Here is a 16,351-nt window from a genome sequence, read left to right as displayed (position 1 = left end):
TATAGGTAAACATGAACCTTATGACTGAAGTAAGTGTGTGTGTGTGTGTGTGTGTGTGTGTGTGTCTGTGTTACAAACAGAATATGGGACTGAAACATGATGACATAAAGCAAATTCTTAATAACCATATTATGAAGGAGACTACGCTATCTGGACTACTTCCCTTCCTGCAGTTTGTGGTGTGGTCTCTTCTCTCATGTGACTCTGAGGTAACAAAACTATGGAATCAGATTACAGGTGTGAAGAAGTAGCAGAACCTAAAGATTCAGCATTCTGTTGTACAGAAATAACATTGTTAGTCAGGTTTGTTATTCATAATTAATTGACTGACCAATCAGAATAAAGTATTCCACATCGGCTAAAGACTATAAGTTATTTCTGACCAAATAGTTTGATAGGAAAAGAGTCATTCTGTGAGTGTTGTTGTATAGTGTAATAGCACTGGGACAAACCAAACAAAGCAAAAGAATGAACTATAACTAGACTGAAAAGACAACAAACAGGTAGAGCACAATATGACAGCCAAAGCGCATCGTGTAAGGTGAGACATACACAGAGTCAAACACCAACAAGAACAGGAACAAACAGAGGACCTTAAATAAACAATGTTTCAAGAAGTGAAACTAGTGACAGGTGCAGGTGATTGACAAACAAGTTTGGGGCAAGACACATACAGACACAAGAAATCCAAGTGCCAACAGGCTATGTGGGCTTGGAGGGAGGAGTTGAGGAGGGGTATGTGACAATATGTTGATTGGCAAGAATCCAGTCCCAGTCCAGTTGTGGACCTATTTGTGTTGGTGGAGCCATATGAATGATTAAATAAACAAACAAATCATAAATATATTGCTTATTACTGTTAACTAATAATTGTTACTGATAGAACTGTTGAATAAAAGCAATAGCACACTTAAGGTCGTGTTAAACTGAATAAAAGTATGGCCGTGAGTCATATTTATGATGTTGTTTTAGTTATAATAAATTCTGTCTGATCATTCCTACTTAGGAGGATGTTTCAAAAATATGGCTGACAACCAATCAGAGGACATGGAAATCAGGTAAGGACTCTTATTCTAAATGGCTTGTTAAATCATCATCATACACAGCAGAACAGAGGTACTGAATACCACACCACCAACGGGCTAGGATATTGCCAAGCAGCCCAAATCTAGACAGAAGCAAGTGAGGGTTAAGGGCCTTGCTCAGCAAACTGGCAGTGGCAGGGCCTGAACCAGCAACCTCCCAATCACAAGTCAAGTACCCTAACAACTGAGCCATCACTGCCTCACGATGGCACGCTAAAAGCCGTTTGATGAACCAGCCTTTTTATTAGTTAGACCTGTTTATTTTAAACAACGCATAGCATATAGTTAGAGTCTGTTGCCATGCACAGTGTGTTCACCATCTAGCCTTTCACCAATGGTCAGTTTCCAACTACAAGACTGCAACCTCATTTGATATTTTTGCCTTTAGGCAACCAGAAATACATCCCTGATTCAGGTAGGAATTATTAGAAATATGAGAATAATATTGAAGGACATGTACATCATGAAGAGTATCTTGTTGAAATAAAAAAAAAATTTCTCACAGTTTGGCAGTGGATCCAGAGTGCATCAGGTAATAAACACACAAACAAGCTCATGCACATTACTACATTTGATCCATTGAATATATAAATGATGTCTCTTGATGTTTTGCTCTAGTTGATGTTCGTCTAGATCCAAGTTCCTGCAACCGCTGGCTATCTGTGTCAGAAGACAATCTGGAAGTTCATGAGAGAAAATTGCCCAATGATTACCAGGATAACCATGAACAGTTTGATGAGACATCATGTGTCTTAGGGCTCACTTGCTTCACTACTGGGAGGTACTACTGGGAGATACTGGTACCAACAACTGGAAGCTGGAGGTTGGGAGTAGCGGCTACGTCCGCTCCAAGAAAAGGTCGGTTCAAGATGATCCCAAGAACAGGGTACTGGACTATTTGGAAGGGATCCCAGAATCTCTGGGCCTGTACAGATCCCTATACAAAGCTATCAGAATCTGTGCAGCCTGAGGTGGTTGGAGTGTATGTGGATTATCAGGAAGGGCAGGTGTCCTTCTATGATGCTAAGAATAGGTTCCATATCTACACATTTATACAGATCTTTGAAGATGCACTCCTCCCTGTGTTCGTGAATCTAGATGGGAGAGCTGTGTTAAAAATCCAGAATCTCTCACGTTTTGACAAATTATGACTTTTTATCCACTGTAAAATAGCTGTCACAGAAAATGCACATTGTTATGAAGCAGGAATGCACTGGTCATCTTAGCTATAGAAAATCTGGCACTAAACCTCAAGAACAAAAAAGTGCAGGTTACAGCTTGAATTTACAGAAATTTTAAAAATATGGCCAAATAAGTCACAGTTTAATCTGTATGGCAGTCAATGTTAAAGGAACGTGCTTATGATCCAAAAAATGCAGGTTACCTTCTTAGTGACAATAGCAACTGTGTAATACATTTTAATATCTTGCAAATGTTATTTTATTGTCTCTAAACCTATAGCTGTGTTGCTCAGCTTATGTTTTGCTTATGATTGTGATACTTCAGGAATAACATCCACTGTTTACCAAAGTAGTTTTACAGAATTCTCACATATATTTTTTACATCTATGGACTATTGGAGTCTATGCTGAGATACTGGAAAGGGAAATCCACCTGATAGTTGCACCTAGGATATAGGATTCATGGACACAGTGTCAAGGCATAGACATGGCTGGAATGTTGTCCTTTAGCAGCCTCTGTGGTGGACATCCAACACTCACTTGAGCACTTTGCAGCTAAATGTAAAGCAGCTGGGATAAAAATCAGCACTTTTCAGTCTGACATCCTGGTACTCTCTCAGAAAATTGGAATGCTCCCTTGGATGAACTCCTCCCTTTATAGGACAGTTAAGTATCTTGGGCTTTTGTTCATGAGTGATGGCAAAAGAACTGACAAACAGATTAAGTGGGTGGCAGCAGTGTTGCAGTCTATTAATTTGTCTGTGGTGGGGTAGCTGGTGTTTAGCCCCAGGACAAAACTGGTTGTGGTCAGTCAGTGTACATACCCATCCTAACCTATGATCATGAGATATGGGTAACCAAAAGAACAAGATCACAAGTACAAGCTGCCTAAATAATGTTTCACCGCAGGGTTGATGGGCTGTCATTTCGTGACAGGATGCAGAGCTTTGTAGACCAGGAAGGCCCCCCGAGTATAACCGCTCCTTAAGATTAGGCGGAACCTGTCAAGGAGGTTCTTGCATCTCATAAGGATGCCATGGATGGCTTCCACTAGAGCTTATGCAGGTAAACCAAACTTGAACTTGAAATGTCCTACTGGAAGGAGACACAGAGGTCAACCCAAGACCCGCTGGAGGAATTATATCTCAGAGCTGGCATGTGAGCGTCTTGGTGTCCCGCAGGATGTGGAATCTCTCACAATGAATAGAGAAGTCTGGACTGATGTTTTCAGCTTGCTACCACTATAGACCTCACCAGGAAAAGCAAAAAGATGTCTATATTGTGTGTTGATGATGATGATGATGATGATGATGGCGATGGTGATGATGATGATTACTTCATTATGTAAACATTGGAACTCTCATTGTCTATGTAATCATTTTCAAGGCTTACAATAAATATGTTTCCTTTATATCTCTTTGAAGTTATTTTTGGGTTTTATCAATAATTAGGGAGAACTTTACAGGGCATCAGGACAGATGCTTTTTAACAAATGAAATCCCTAAGTAGAAAAGTACATATTTAACTGTAGTGTCACAGACTGAAATGTAAACAAAAGTATTTCTTCTTTCTGCAGTCATGTTAAAACATAATTGTAATCATGGCTCTTGGAAATTTTGAAGTATTTGTCCTGAAGTTTTTTTAGTACTGAAATTTCATCTCTCCTTGGGGAACATAATTATGCACATTCAAAAATTTCATTAAACATTATGCAACAAAACAATATGATGACTTCACTAAAAAGAAGGATGATTCATAATGCAGAATAGTTATCACATTTCCATTTGCCACTATGGAGACTTTCAAAAAAAGTTTTATAGCTGCTAATAAAGATGTCCTTCATAAATAAATAAAATTCAACACTACTAAGATTCTAATCAGTCTATAAGATTAGAGTGAAAGATTCTGTGGTTTTGGTTTTTAATGTACTGGTGTTTGTGATGGTAATGAGATGGGTGGAACCTGCATGAGCTCACTTCAGGACAGATTTCCCCCAAAGAGGATAATAAAGGATATTCTATTAAACTCAGTTCATTTCATTTGGTATACTTGGTAACCCAACCTTCACATTTAAGCCAATGGATGAGGCACACTTCCTGAAAGGTGCCAAGAGAGGAAAGGTGCCAAGAGTTCACACAACTTGTGGAACAGCAACTAGGCAAAAGCAGTTGTTATTTCCTTTCAGCCTATGGACTATGAATTTAACCTTGTAATCACAACTTGGAGCACAGTGCCAGAATATTTCACAGCAGGGGTGTCACTAGAAATATATGAATAGGTGGGCTAAGACCCCAGGAGAATTGCAAAATTGAAAAAGAATCATTCATTAACACCTTCCCTAAATACTGAATTGTTTAATGAAAAAGTCATTTTTATCTTGCTTTTTAAGTAAAGTTACTCTAGCAATTGTTCATCAATCATCAGTGTTCCTCTGTCAGTTTCATTTAGGACATTTGTAAAAGACATCCAGATTACATATTTTCTTTAATTTAATACTGAAGTTACACAGTCTTCAGGAACATTCACTGACAGAGACATTCTGTTTTACACATAGCGCAACACAAACTGTCTGAGATTTTAGCAAACCAGTGAAGAGCGATCCAGTGAAGAACCAACAGTCTTTTTTAACCAAACCACCTGGGATAAACATTGTTTTTAATTACAATGTTGAAACCTTTGTTACTGTTGAAATTTAAAAAGTTAGATTATTTCTTACAATTAAACATTTTGTATTTGAATGCACATAAGAATGGCAAAAATACTGGTATGACTAAAAATAGTTAGTTAGTTAATAGTTAGTTCACAAATTCGTTTTCTTTAGAGTTATCATTACACGCTTTGCCACTGCTGGGTGCTTCGACATTTGCTTTAACTAAAATAAGATTAAAACAACCGGAACAAAACAACATTGTCACGATTCCCCCAAAGAAAGGGAGGCTTTATAGTGCGGAACATTGGAAGATGACGTTACATTTACAGTGGGCAAAATGGCGACATCCGAAGAAGCTGTGCTTACATCTTTTATGGATCCTCTTAAAGACATTCTGGTGAATTATTTAATGCCAGAAAAATGTTACGACGAGTTTTTTCTACATTTTAACTTTCTGCACGGTAAGACAAATCAATTCTAACCTAACAGAAGCTTTTAAATATAGACTCAAACATGTTTTGACTTGTCATTGGTTTCTGCTAGCTGTCTAACTATAGTTATTGAGTTATAAACCTCTAAATTAGCTTATGTTATCTGTCTAGCTATTTGGATAGTTACCAAATGATGACTAGAAAATTTGTGAATGCATGTTAAGAAATTCAATGCATGCAATAGTCATCGAGATGTGCAGTGAAGAGCGACGGGTTCCACTCACAGATCGCTACCTAACGTTAGTTGTCAGCGATCTGTCAATTGCACGCCTCTTCCCCAAGTGAAGCTTAGGCTGATTGATTGATTGATTGATTGATTGATTGATTGAGGCTGACTAGCTAGTTAGTGAGATTGATATTTTAGATTTCATAATTGTGTAAAGCGAGCATTTCTTTAAATCAAGATACAGGCGTGTCAGATAGCTGAGTATTGTAAAGGCACACGCATCGCTGATTCGGTTGGTTTCTTAGAGATTTGCTATAATCCCACAGTTACTTGTCTGAAGATAATTATAAGCAAAGGTTTGGGCATTGGAATCATCCTTGGCTCTGTACTGGGTAAGGAACTAACACTATTTACAGCCTTTTCCACTGTTTTAGCGCTGCACTAGTTAAACCTACATTTGGTCAGGATTGTCTTTATTCTCCACAGTGAAGTTGCCTCAGATCTTAAAGCTGATTGGTGCCAAGAGTGCAGAAGGTTTGAGTTTTAAGTCTGTGCTGCTGGAGCTGTTTGCAATCACAGGCACTATGGCCTATAGTATTGCCAATAGCTTTCCCTTCAGGTATGTTCAGGTGCCTGTCCACATTATATAGTATACCTGTGTTGTATGAAAAGTGTCTTCCTCCATTCAGTCCAATGGTATCTGCTTAGAAGCACAGAAGTCCAACCTTTGTTTTAAGCAGTTTTAACTAATTTGCCATCTTGCTAAACTTTGTCATGTAACAACTTCTAACAACCCTCACATGTGTTCAGGGATTTGTAGGTGCCATTCATGTTGTAACTGAGAAGTCAGTGAGACTACAGGCTTGTAACACATTTACCTGCTGGAGTTTTCAGTCCTTCAGTGCACACCATGCTCCAGCATGACAAAGCCTAAACAAAATGGGTTGTAATTGGATTTTCTCGTAGGCTTCTGTAGATTGTAATAGTTGATGTGATACCTGGGCACATTTGCCTGTAAAACTCATTCAAAACATATTAAGTATGCAGAATTTACTGGGACATGACTTCTTGTCTGCGGAATTCATTGTGTTTTTAATCCACAGTGCCTGGGGAGAGGCCTTATTCCTTATGTTTCAAACCATTGCAATTGGGTTTCTTATACAGCATTATAGAGGAAGCACCATCAAAGGTAAAAAAACACTTACAAACAATATGACACAACTTGCTAACTCTAATTTCATTTATGTTGATCACCAATTGCAATAAATAACCTCTACCAAGATCTGTCTCAAAGACAAGTCTTTAAATTAACATTTATTATTTTATGTGTGTTTTTTGCAGGTTTGGGCTTTCTTGTCATCTTCTTTGCCCTGCTGGCTGTCCTCATCTCTCCTTTCACTCCCATGTCTGTTGTCACTACCATGCAAGCCTCCAACATGCCAGCTATAATATTTGGACGGGTATCTGACCAAAAGCTATAGTCCCACATAATTGACAAAATGAATCAAAAACAAAACGGTGTTGAAGCTCATCTCTGCTTTGGATCGTATGCTTGTTTTCAGCTAATTCAAGCAGGCACCAATTACAGTAATGGCCACACAGGACAGCTGTCAGCTATTTCTGTGTTTCTGCTGTTTGCTGGCTCCTTGGCCCGAATATTCACCACAGTGCAGGTGTGTTACAAATATGGTAGTGAGTGAAATAAAATAAATAAATAAATAAATATAATGTGTATCTAATATTTCTCATTAGGAGATAAATGGTCTTTGTTAGCACTTTATACTTAAGGTTATTTAATCTATTTCTAGGCATTTTACTTAAGTATGCATACCTTGTCAAATTCCTATTACACTGCCAGGTAATGTTTGTGCTTTTCTTCTTACATTAAATAAAAACATTATTCAAGCCATTTCTATAAATCTTCTGTGCTAAATGCTAACTTTTTTTATTTTATTTTATTTTTAGCCAAAAGAAGGTTGCATTAATGCATGATTATCAAAGAAGTCAACAAGAGATTGGCAGTCTAACCAAAATGATTGTGATTACTGTGCTTAGGCTCCCAATCCGCTTTCTATTTATTTATTTATTTTTGGTGGGTTTCTGTAGGAAACTGGCGACTCCCTGATGGTTCTCACCTATATCATCTCGTCGTGCTGTAATGGACTGATTGCTGCTCAGGTCCTGTATTACTGGAATGCCAGACCAGCCCTCAAGAAGAAAACCGAGTAAACCAGCTGCACAGCAGTGAGGAATCGAATGACTCATACCTCAGTGTCGACTTCACTTAGCTTCCTGCTCTAAACAGCTTCTTGAATCTGTTTGTAAACTTGGAACAAAATTGGTGTATGTAACATGCTGCATCTGTTCTGAGGTTTGTTGTTTAAGACAGAGGTTCCACTGCGTTAGAACACACTTTTTGCCAGTGAGGTATGGAGGTATCCATATACTGTTCTGCATACGGATGGACACCTCTTATCACATTCATTCTCTAAGGACACTGTTGTGACCTGAACTGTAGGACCAAAAATTCAAACGAGGGACCTTCTACGTCTAAATTTTGATTAACATTCCACTGACTAGTGCTACATAAATTCATATGTGACCATGTACGATCTAGTCCAGTCCTTTTAGGTTAATAATTTCCTTATAGCTCAGGGAAATGAACACCTGTTCATATTTTAGAAATCTCTAAAGCCTCTACACACTAATCGTGTTTTAGACTTCAGCACTGTCTGGTTGCTTTGCGATATAGATGTAGAGATCCTCATCAGGATGCTGAAGTGAAGCAGAATAAATGAAAATGTCATTTTGGCTTTTCCTCACACCTATTTTGTGGAAGAGTGTTGAGACTTAAGAGATTTTATCCAGTCATGGTGAATGGAAAGGGTTTTGTTTTGTCTTCAAGCACATGTAAATTACATAATCAGAAGTATTTGGTTTTTTTTCCTTGTTTTTCATCTAATAATTTGTGTTTTTGTTTTTATTGTAGAATTAGACAGCCTGAATTTGTAATTTATGATGAGGCAACAATTTTTAGAATGTAATGGATAATATATAAGTATTATCCTTTGCACTTTGTCCACCGAATTGCTGTACTGTGGATCAATAATGAGGGTTAATCAGATAAGACATACACAACAAGCTAAATGGCTGTAGGAATGGTTGAATTATTTATTTTTTTTAATTACTTAGTTATTTGCAAACTAGTTTGCTTACTGTTGCCTTGCCAGTTGTTCCACCTAGTTAAATCTGGATCGAGGGAATTCAGAAATTCAGTTCACAGTTTACCTTCAGTGTGTTTCCAATACGTTACATCTAGCACCATATAATATTAATTCAACTTCTGAATTAAAAGTGGAGCCAAAACTGGTTATGGCATTGCATAATACTGCTGAACAATCCATAAATCTAACAAACAACAAAATAGTATGTGGTTGTGTGAATTCATATTGCCTGTAGAGGGTAGTAGAGTAACTACTACACATTCCAAACTATTCAAGAATTTACCAGATCTGAGATCAGACTTACATTTAATTCTCCTTCCATTCCTGCTTGTGAAAGTTCATGTTGCATTGGTGATTATACATCAATTCAGAATATATTTTATGGGCAATTTATCTTGGGAGTTATACCGGGTAGTATCAAGGTCAAAGTAGCAAGCAGTTGATGGGCACTGCACTTCTGTTTTATAAATGACAATACACCCATCTGTATAAGGGACATGTCAGTACTTCTACAAAACAAACTTAAAAAGGAAATGGTGCAGGGGTCCACTCTAAAATGAGAAAGTTTTAAAAATAGAAGGGTATCCAATGGAACACAGTGGGATAAACTTTATCACCCCGTGTGCTCCTGGGAGATCTACTCTTGGGGGCTCTTCTCCAACAGTGAGATTTGTCGGCTTTTCAGAAGTACAGCTGTTCAGATCTCTTCGGTGTGTGGCCCAAGTGCTTATCTTCCCCCCTATCTGAGAGAATACATGTTCTTCACTCATATCTTTTAATCGAGGGAACGCACCACTGCCTTACCTGTGTGGGGGATTTTGATGATAACAGCAAAGCTGTCGTGTGACAGACCGGTTTGTCAGATTTTTAGAATTTAAAACAGAACCACTCACCTTCCAGAATGAGAGTGAAGAATAAACATGCGGTTCAAAAACAACCTAATGCATAATGTATGAAATAATAGATTCTGTGGTTCTTGACCAGCAATTTTTTATCTTACTGTGCAACATCTTGACTCCCCCCAGCCCTCCCTCCTGCTACCCCATCCTCCCTCCTTCTGCTTACCTGCTGCAGGACCAGTCTAGCCCAGGGTGTGGCTCATTAGGGTTAGTTGTCAGTCATTCGCACTTGGCAAACACTATTAGGTGCATTAGCTGTGCTCTAATGTACACATGCTCGGTCAAAGCATTCTAGCAGGCATTCAAAAAGATGGGCTCTGACCCCATACCCACCTGAGGTTTCAGTTGCAAACCTATCTTTACACTGGTATTTAATGTCCATCACGTGCAATGTAAACGAAAATTTATTCTTAGCACCTAAGCATGTTTTAATGTTTTTAAGTTTTGAAAAAATATTTTAAGTTTTACGAAGTCATAATCACAAACCTCCCCCCGTCTGCTTTTATTCGTACAGATTCTCTGTATGTATTCACATTTAAGACGTAGCAACCGTGTATATTTTTAAACCAAATAGTTCGGCTTCACTGACTGAGATGACTTGACACACAGGGAACTGCCTCACAGACACTGCTCATCACGGTGGCAGTGTATCCTCACCTTGCCAGGAGAGAGGTAAATGAACAGCCGATACTTGTGTGTAGCTCTGTGCCAGTCATTTGAAGTCGAGTCTATATGTTTCAGTGACTAGCTGGAGCCTGTGTTTCTCACCTGATCACAAACCGTGTGAATCAAACAGGGCCAATGAAGCGATTACAAACACAACCTAAGCACCTTGCCTACATCAGCTCAACATGCTATCCACACCAATCTAGCAGCAGCAAAAATGTTACCCTTGACAGCAACTGTTGAGAGATGTGGCAGAAACGTCCCTCCCACTGTGAGGAGACTCGTCTGTTTGATGTTTCTTTCGTTCCCTTTGAATATTTTGCATGAGGATAGACAATAACAGAGATGAGGTATGGTCTTATTTCATTTTGAGATAGCTATATCAGCTCTTAAAAACATTTGTCCATTCGGCCAGTTTGGAACTACTGCTATCTAAATATCTAATTCTATTTTTGACAGTAGGATGATAAGGTGGTTGAACAGATTACCACACTGTCCATACTTGGCCACTGACAGACACAACAAGCATTATCGGTCACATCTAAGCCCTGCCTACAGAACTCCCCTGTTATTGCGTGACAGGCGGTGCGCAACATTGCTATGTGTGGGTGAGTCAAGCATGCGTGTACACTGCGTTGGTGGCATTTCAACCAACCGTAACAGCGTTATTTAAAAAAAAAAAAGATAGGAAAAAATCTTACACCCACTCACTCACCTGTGCGCAAACAAAGTTTGGGCAGTCTGTCAACGTATTGTGCAAGTGGTTGATGGGAGTAGTTGTGTGCGCATGCGCAAAGAACTAATCCGCCTATTCCTTATAAAGAAGAATATATTTCAAACTCTGGGAAAGGTTTGGCCTACCTCTTAGACCAGAATTGTACTTCACTATTTATACTATTTGTTTTCTTGTAAGCATATTAACAGCGTTATTTGGCCTACCTCTTAGATCTGAATTGTACTTCTCTATTTAGCCTTTTTTTTATCGTAAGCCTTTTTTTTTCATCGACTAAGTGTTTGCGCTTTATTTTCCTTTAGTTCAGCAGTTTCAACTGTAACATTAATACATTGTCTAGAGACAAATGTCCCCCTTTCTCCCGTGTGTGGCGTGCGTGCGGGATGGGAGCGGCTTGTAGGCTTCCCTCGGAATGCAGGTAAATAATACGCGCCCGTCTCCATGGTAATATGTACTGTTTGTTTTACTGGTATGGTAGGCATACTGACGTCGTACACCCATTCGGTTGTAAAACAGAACTTTTGATCGGGGGAAGTTTTACGAAAGCATCCAAACGCAACTGTGTATTCCGGTTTTTATTTAGCCCATATATCACAACTTTTGCTAATTGGCATTATCTCCTACGCACTTCCTTACCAGCCTATCGAAACCATGGTGACGACTTGTGGAAGCCTCATTACTCGTTGCTAAGAGATTGCATGTGTTCAAGAAAATCCTGCAACCCCATTTCACACCCCGCCCCGGGTCTTTGTAAACTACCAACTTCTCTAAAATCTACCCGCTATTACACACCTTATAACCTACCGAGGTTGTACTTCAGTAACTAACCTAACATTGTTAGAAATGGGTTAGTTGGGGGGCGTCTGTGAAACAGTACCCTAAGATACATACACTTGTAGACTGATTTTTAAATTAATAACTGACTGGGCAGTAGAGCAGATTGCTTCCTATAAAATTGTCAGTCGATAAAAAGAGGCTTGAAGATTTGTTTTTAAAGAGAAATAGGCTGATGTCTAACCTTTAACAAGTTACACTAGGCAGTACATCGGTCAGATTAGCAGGCAGTTGATCAGGCATTGCACTTTAAAAAGAACAATATGCCATCTGTATCAGACATGCTAGTAGGCTAGCTGTATGAAAAACTTTTAAAGCATTAAAAGAGTGCAAACATGGTAAGGGGGTCCCCTCTAAAATTAGAAAGCTAAAATAAAAATAGTTCAACAGAGGTATGTAGCTTTCGTATTGCTCCACCCCTCCCCTTGGCCTCCGATTAGCTGTATTGGGCTGTTTTTATTTCCATTATAATAGGCCCAGTGGATCGTCGCGAAAGGGTTAAGCCCAAGTTGGAGAGGAGATGACGGCAACACTAATTTTCTGCACAGCGGGGAGCGCTAAAAGAGAACAAAGCGGTCGAGGAGTGGCGTTCTGGATTCAGGGGCTTTACTATGCACACCTGCGAACTCAAAAGCATCGGACAATATGCCTCAGAAACGGCCAATTACGACCCGACCTACCACCCGCTTTCAGCGCGAAGAAGGATGGTCGTGTTGAGGACAAGGACGGAGAGCTTCTTTTAGAGATGCAATTTAAATAGCTAGGCCACGAATTATTCGACCCTTTATTCTGATGTCAGCGAACATCCCCTGCAAACGGCGAGAGTTCTTCTCTTATCTTTCCCGTTTGAAAATGCCGCCCTGCTCAAGCCTCCCTGTTTCTGAAAGCATTATTGCTCAACGCGTCTTAAATTAGACTTCAAACTAATTCACATTCTGCACTGCTAAGGGTTTTGGTAACGAAGCTCTTGGAGTCATTCAAGTGTTCAGTTGTGACCTGGGGTAGCTTACCATTTTGACGCGGGGGGAAGCTACCAAGTTGTATTTTAAAAATATTAGCTTTGTGTTTTTAAGACCCTTATTTCCCCCCCCCCCCATTTCATGCCTTAAAAACTTGATAGATTCGTACAAAAAGACAACCTTTTTTTTTTTTTTTTTTTTTAAAGTTTACATTTATTTTTTTTAAAGTTTTGTTTATGCAAAAAGACCCTTATAAGGGCCATAAAAAGGTTTAAACTGTACAAAAGATTATTTACAAACATTAATGCAAAAAGGACTTTAAAAATGACATTGAAACAGCAAGTTGCATACGCACTTGGATGGCAGATGTAAACATTCACTCATTAATATAAATTACAACATTAATCTTAACTCATTAGTGACTACTAGATTGCTAGCCTAAAACTGTACTGAGAACTGAAATGGTATGTAGACTTGAGCAAAACCACTTAAAAAAAAAAAAAAAAAAAAATCCACAAGCTGTTTCTCTGGCCAAAAAGGACAACCACCATTATTAAAGACACACCCTCCTTTTCCAATTCCCCAAAGATAAGAAGGAAGAGCCCTTCAAATGTAGTACGAGTTTAACACTAGTTCTGCGGCAATACTTAGTATTGACCAGAGGGAAAGATGAGTGCATTCTGATTGGTTTAAAAATCATTACAGGGGAAGTCAGTGCTAGAGATAGTCACTGTACAGATTGTACAGAGTTGCATTGTACAGACATGTTATTACTTTTGTTCCACATCAAATTGCATTTTACTACTTTATAATTGGATTTTGATAATACATAAAACCGGTGTCTGGCTTAGCTATGCTCTGGTAAACTAAGGTAGACTTCATGGTCAAAATAATTTGGTTTGAAAGGCAATAGCCATTATGCGATTGTTCCCTTTCAAATGCCACACTGAAAGATAAACCAGTTTTAATAAAAACAGTTTCAACATCCCAAATGAACTGATCCGCAAAGCCTACTCCAAGCCAAAAAGGGAGGGAAAAAAAAAAAAAAAAAAAAAAAAAAAACCACACTTCCCCCTTTCACAAACTTCACTGCCGTCACCCACTGAAAAGGTTATACCATTATTAAAGGCACTAGAAGATGTACACTTAATCATTCAACATGCAAGATCAGCCATCCAGTCAACTAAACACTTCAGTTTCCAGGAGCTCAGTGGTTCACACAGCAAAACTAGTTTATACATGCTCCATTAAGGTACAATTTAGAATCTCATTAGCCATCACGATAATGACTGGCTGGCATGATTTCAACATGTCTATCCATTTCAACATGTATATTCTACATCTCAGTTTTATTTTTGATCGCGATTGCCCATTACTGCATGGATTATTCCAACCTCTGTAAGCACAGTAAAGCATACAAATGCACATCACCATATTTTGAGATTCTGATCATAAGGCAAGTGTGCGCGCAATAAGAAATTAATTCTCTTCCCCCACCCCCCCAGTTAAAATATGAATGCTGTGTATAAGCGCACATTAGGAACCCCATTGACTTTCATATAAAGTTCTGCTGAGAAATTCCTGTGGAATGAACTTGCAAGCGGCATTAAAAAGTTTTATTCTAGGCAGAAACACGCTGCAATAAATCTAGCATAAAAAAAAAACGGGGGGCTCCAAAACAAGAGGTAGAAAATGATCGTGTGCAACAGCGGCTCAGAACATTCAAGAATCCATACGGATTACTCGTTGCATGGCAAGCCCATGTAATGACCCAGCTGAGCTAATTCTAGTCATTTTCCTCCCACCTCATATGTGCGTGAGCGGCACAGTACTGCCCAGATAGTGCTGCTGGACGCTGGGATAACCTCTCTGGGCTGCAGGATCCCCTATGTCCCCTCCAGGGATATACATGCTGATCATGTCCCTAAGGTCACCCTGAATGGCCCCGCGATGGTGTGTAGCGGCTCCAGTGGGGGAGTGGGGCAACGGCTCAGGCTTGACCATGGACATTACCGGGCTTGGCTGCTGGGGACTACCGCTGTACGGCATTGGGCTGGAGAGAAGATCAGAGCCAGATGATTAGAATGCGCGTCACAAGTAAGGGAAGGATTTAACTGAATACAAACTTTTGCACACAGTCACAGACAACTCACAAGAAAGTCTTTGGATAATAGTCTGTACTGTTACATAGTACACAGAGGGGAGGGAGAACCCTTTAACAAAAAAAGTATACCCAGCAAGTTAGGCTAATAAAAGAAAGCAATAATTTACCTGTGCGCCATTTCCTTAAGTATCAAAACGAACAATAGTGATAAACCAGAATCATAGTCTTCGTCAAATCGAGCAAATTTGGCATGCATCTTACAGAAAACTTCAAAAACGTAAAAATAAGCGTTTACCTATAAGAGTTTGCGCCATTCATGTAAGTCTGTGCTGCTGACATAGCCGTAGGATACTGGAGAGCAGAGAGATCGTAGCGGTGAAGTTGCTGCGGATAGCCGAGTGCCTCGCTCTGCATGCCCGCATATCCTCCCGTGTGACCCCAGCCGTAACTCTCCATTCTCGGGCTCCCTCCTTGTCCCGGTGGCAACAGGTTGCCGGCCGAGAGTGGGTACTTGTTCACTGGATTTTCCTTTTTCAGGAGTGGCTTGGTTTTACGGCGAGGTTTATATTTGTAATCAGGATATTCCTTCATATGGACAGCCCGCAGACGCTTCGCCTCATCAATGAACGGACGCTTTTCTGCGTCCGTCAGAAGTTTCCACTCTGCACCCAGACGTTTGCTGATCTCGGAATTATGCATTTTAGGGTTTTCTTGTGCCATTTTCCGTCGCTGACCTCGGGACCAAACCATAAAAGCGTTCATAGGCCGCTTTACCTTGTCCATTGGGTCCACACCTGATGAACAAGCAGATTTCGTACCTGGGTGTACGTTTCCAGACGCACTGTCTGGAGACATTACTTGGCTGTTCGAATGCGAATTCTGTTGACCTGATGAAGTTTTAAGTTCATGCTCCATCATGCTATACATCATTGTTGTCTTGTCGTTGCGGTTAAATATACGCGTAAAATAGTCGAAAATCAGAATGGCCTCAGATCAAACAAATGCGTCGCAGGTGCAGCCTATTGCCGCATGTTTCCCGGCGACGCGTTTGCCTGACTAGAAAGAAAGAAAAAAAACTTATCAAAATCATACAAAAAGCTTCCACGTGTCATAAAATGCTCACCATTTAAACGCTTTGAGCCTTCAGCGAACACAGTTCGATGTCTGAAAGAAAGAAAAGAACTCAATCGAAGCTATTCTATTCCTAGTCTACAAGCCCACTTGTTGAAAAGTGATTGACTCTGAATATTAACTGAGGGACAACAAACACTCTCTCCCCCACTCGTGGTTTTAGGGAAAATTGTATTCCTCATCGGACCAATCAAAATACTGAGACCCAGCTAATTTACATTAGCCTAA

At 39.6% G+C, this 16,351-nt stretch overlaps 2 protein-coding genes and 1 long non-coding RNA gene across 4 annotated transcripts; 2 read left to right on the top strand and 1 right to left on the bottom strand.

Moving 5' to 3' along the window:
* Window positions 1-1,490: 1,490 nt before the first annotated feature.
* Window positions 1,491-1,767, top strand: LOC113580796. The gene is made up of 3 exons (XR_003411000.1): window positions 1,491-1,500; window positions 1,591-1,617; window positions 1,704-1,767. It is a non-coding gene; the product is annotated as an uncharacterized LOC113580796 (long non-coding RNA).
* A 3,466-nt stretch (window positions 1,768-5,233) lies between these two features.
* Window positions 5,234-8,997, top strand: mpdu1b (mannose-P-dolichol utilization defect 1b). 2 transcript variants are annotated; one of them, XM_027015546.2, is made up of 8 exons: window positions 5,234-5,377; window positions 5,900-5,965; window positions 6,060-6,192; window positions 6,677-6,762; window positions 6,915-7,033; window positions 7,136-7,246; window positions 7,382-7,431; window positions 7,680-7,794. In XM_027015546.2, the coding sequence occupies exons 1-8, from the start codon at window positions 5,254-5,256 to the stop codon at window positions 7,696-7,698; spliced, it is 708 nt and encodes a 235-aa protein (XP_026871347.2). In that variant the 5' UTR covers window positions 5,234-5,253; the 3' UTR covers window positions 7,699-7,794. The 2 variants fall into 2 exon arrangements, with proteins under 2 accessions (XP_026871347.2, XP_026871346.2); XM_027015545.2 differs by lacking the exon at window positions 7,382-7,431 and having other exon boundaries at window positions 7,680-8,997.
* A 5,561-nt stretch (window positions 8,998-14,558) lies between these two features.
* Window positions 14,559-16,243, bottom strand: sox19b (SRY-box transcription factor 19b). The gene is made up of 2 exons (XM_027015559.2): window positions 15,288-16,243; window positions 14,559-14,941 (listed from the first exon to the last, which is right to left on the bottom strand). Exons 1-2 carry the CDS (start codon window positions 15,920-15,922, stop codon window positions 14,695-14,697), a joined length of 882 nt encoding a protein of 293 aa, XP_026871360.2. The 5' UTR covers window positions 15,923-16,243; the 3' UTR covers window positions 14,559-14,694.
* Between the last annotated feature and the right edge of the window lie 108 nt (window positions 16,244-16,351).

The sequence above is a fragment of the Electrophorus electricus genome, chromosome 19 (genome assembly GCF_013358815.1).
Source record: "Electrophorus electricus isolate fEleEle1 chromosome 19, fEleEle1.pri, whole genome shotgun sequence".
Classification (NCBI taxonomy): domain Eukaryota; kingdom Metazoa; phylum Chordata; class Actinopteri; order Gymnotiformes; family Gymnotidae; genus Electrophorus; species Electrophorus electricus.
The sequence above is the reverse complement of the archived record's forward strand: the minus strand, read 5'-3'. Positions and strand labels throughout refer to the sequence as shown.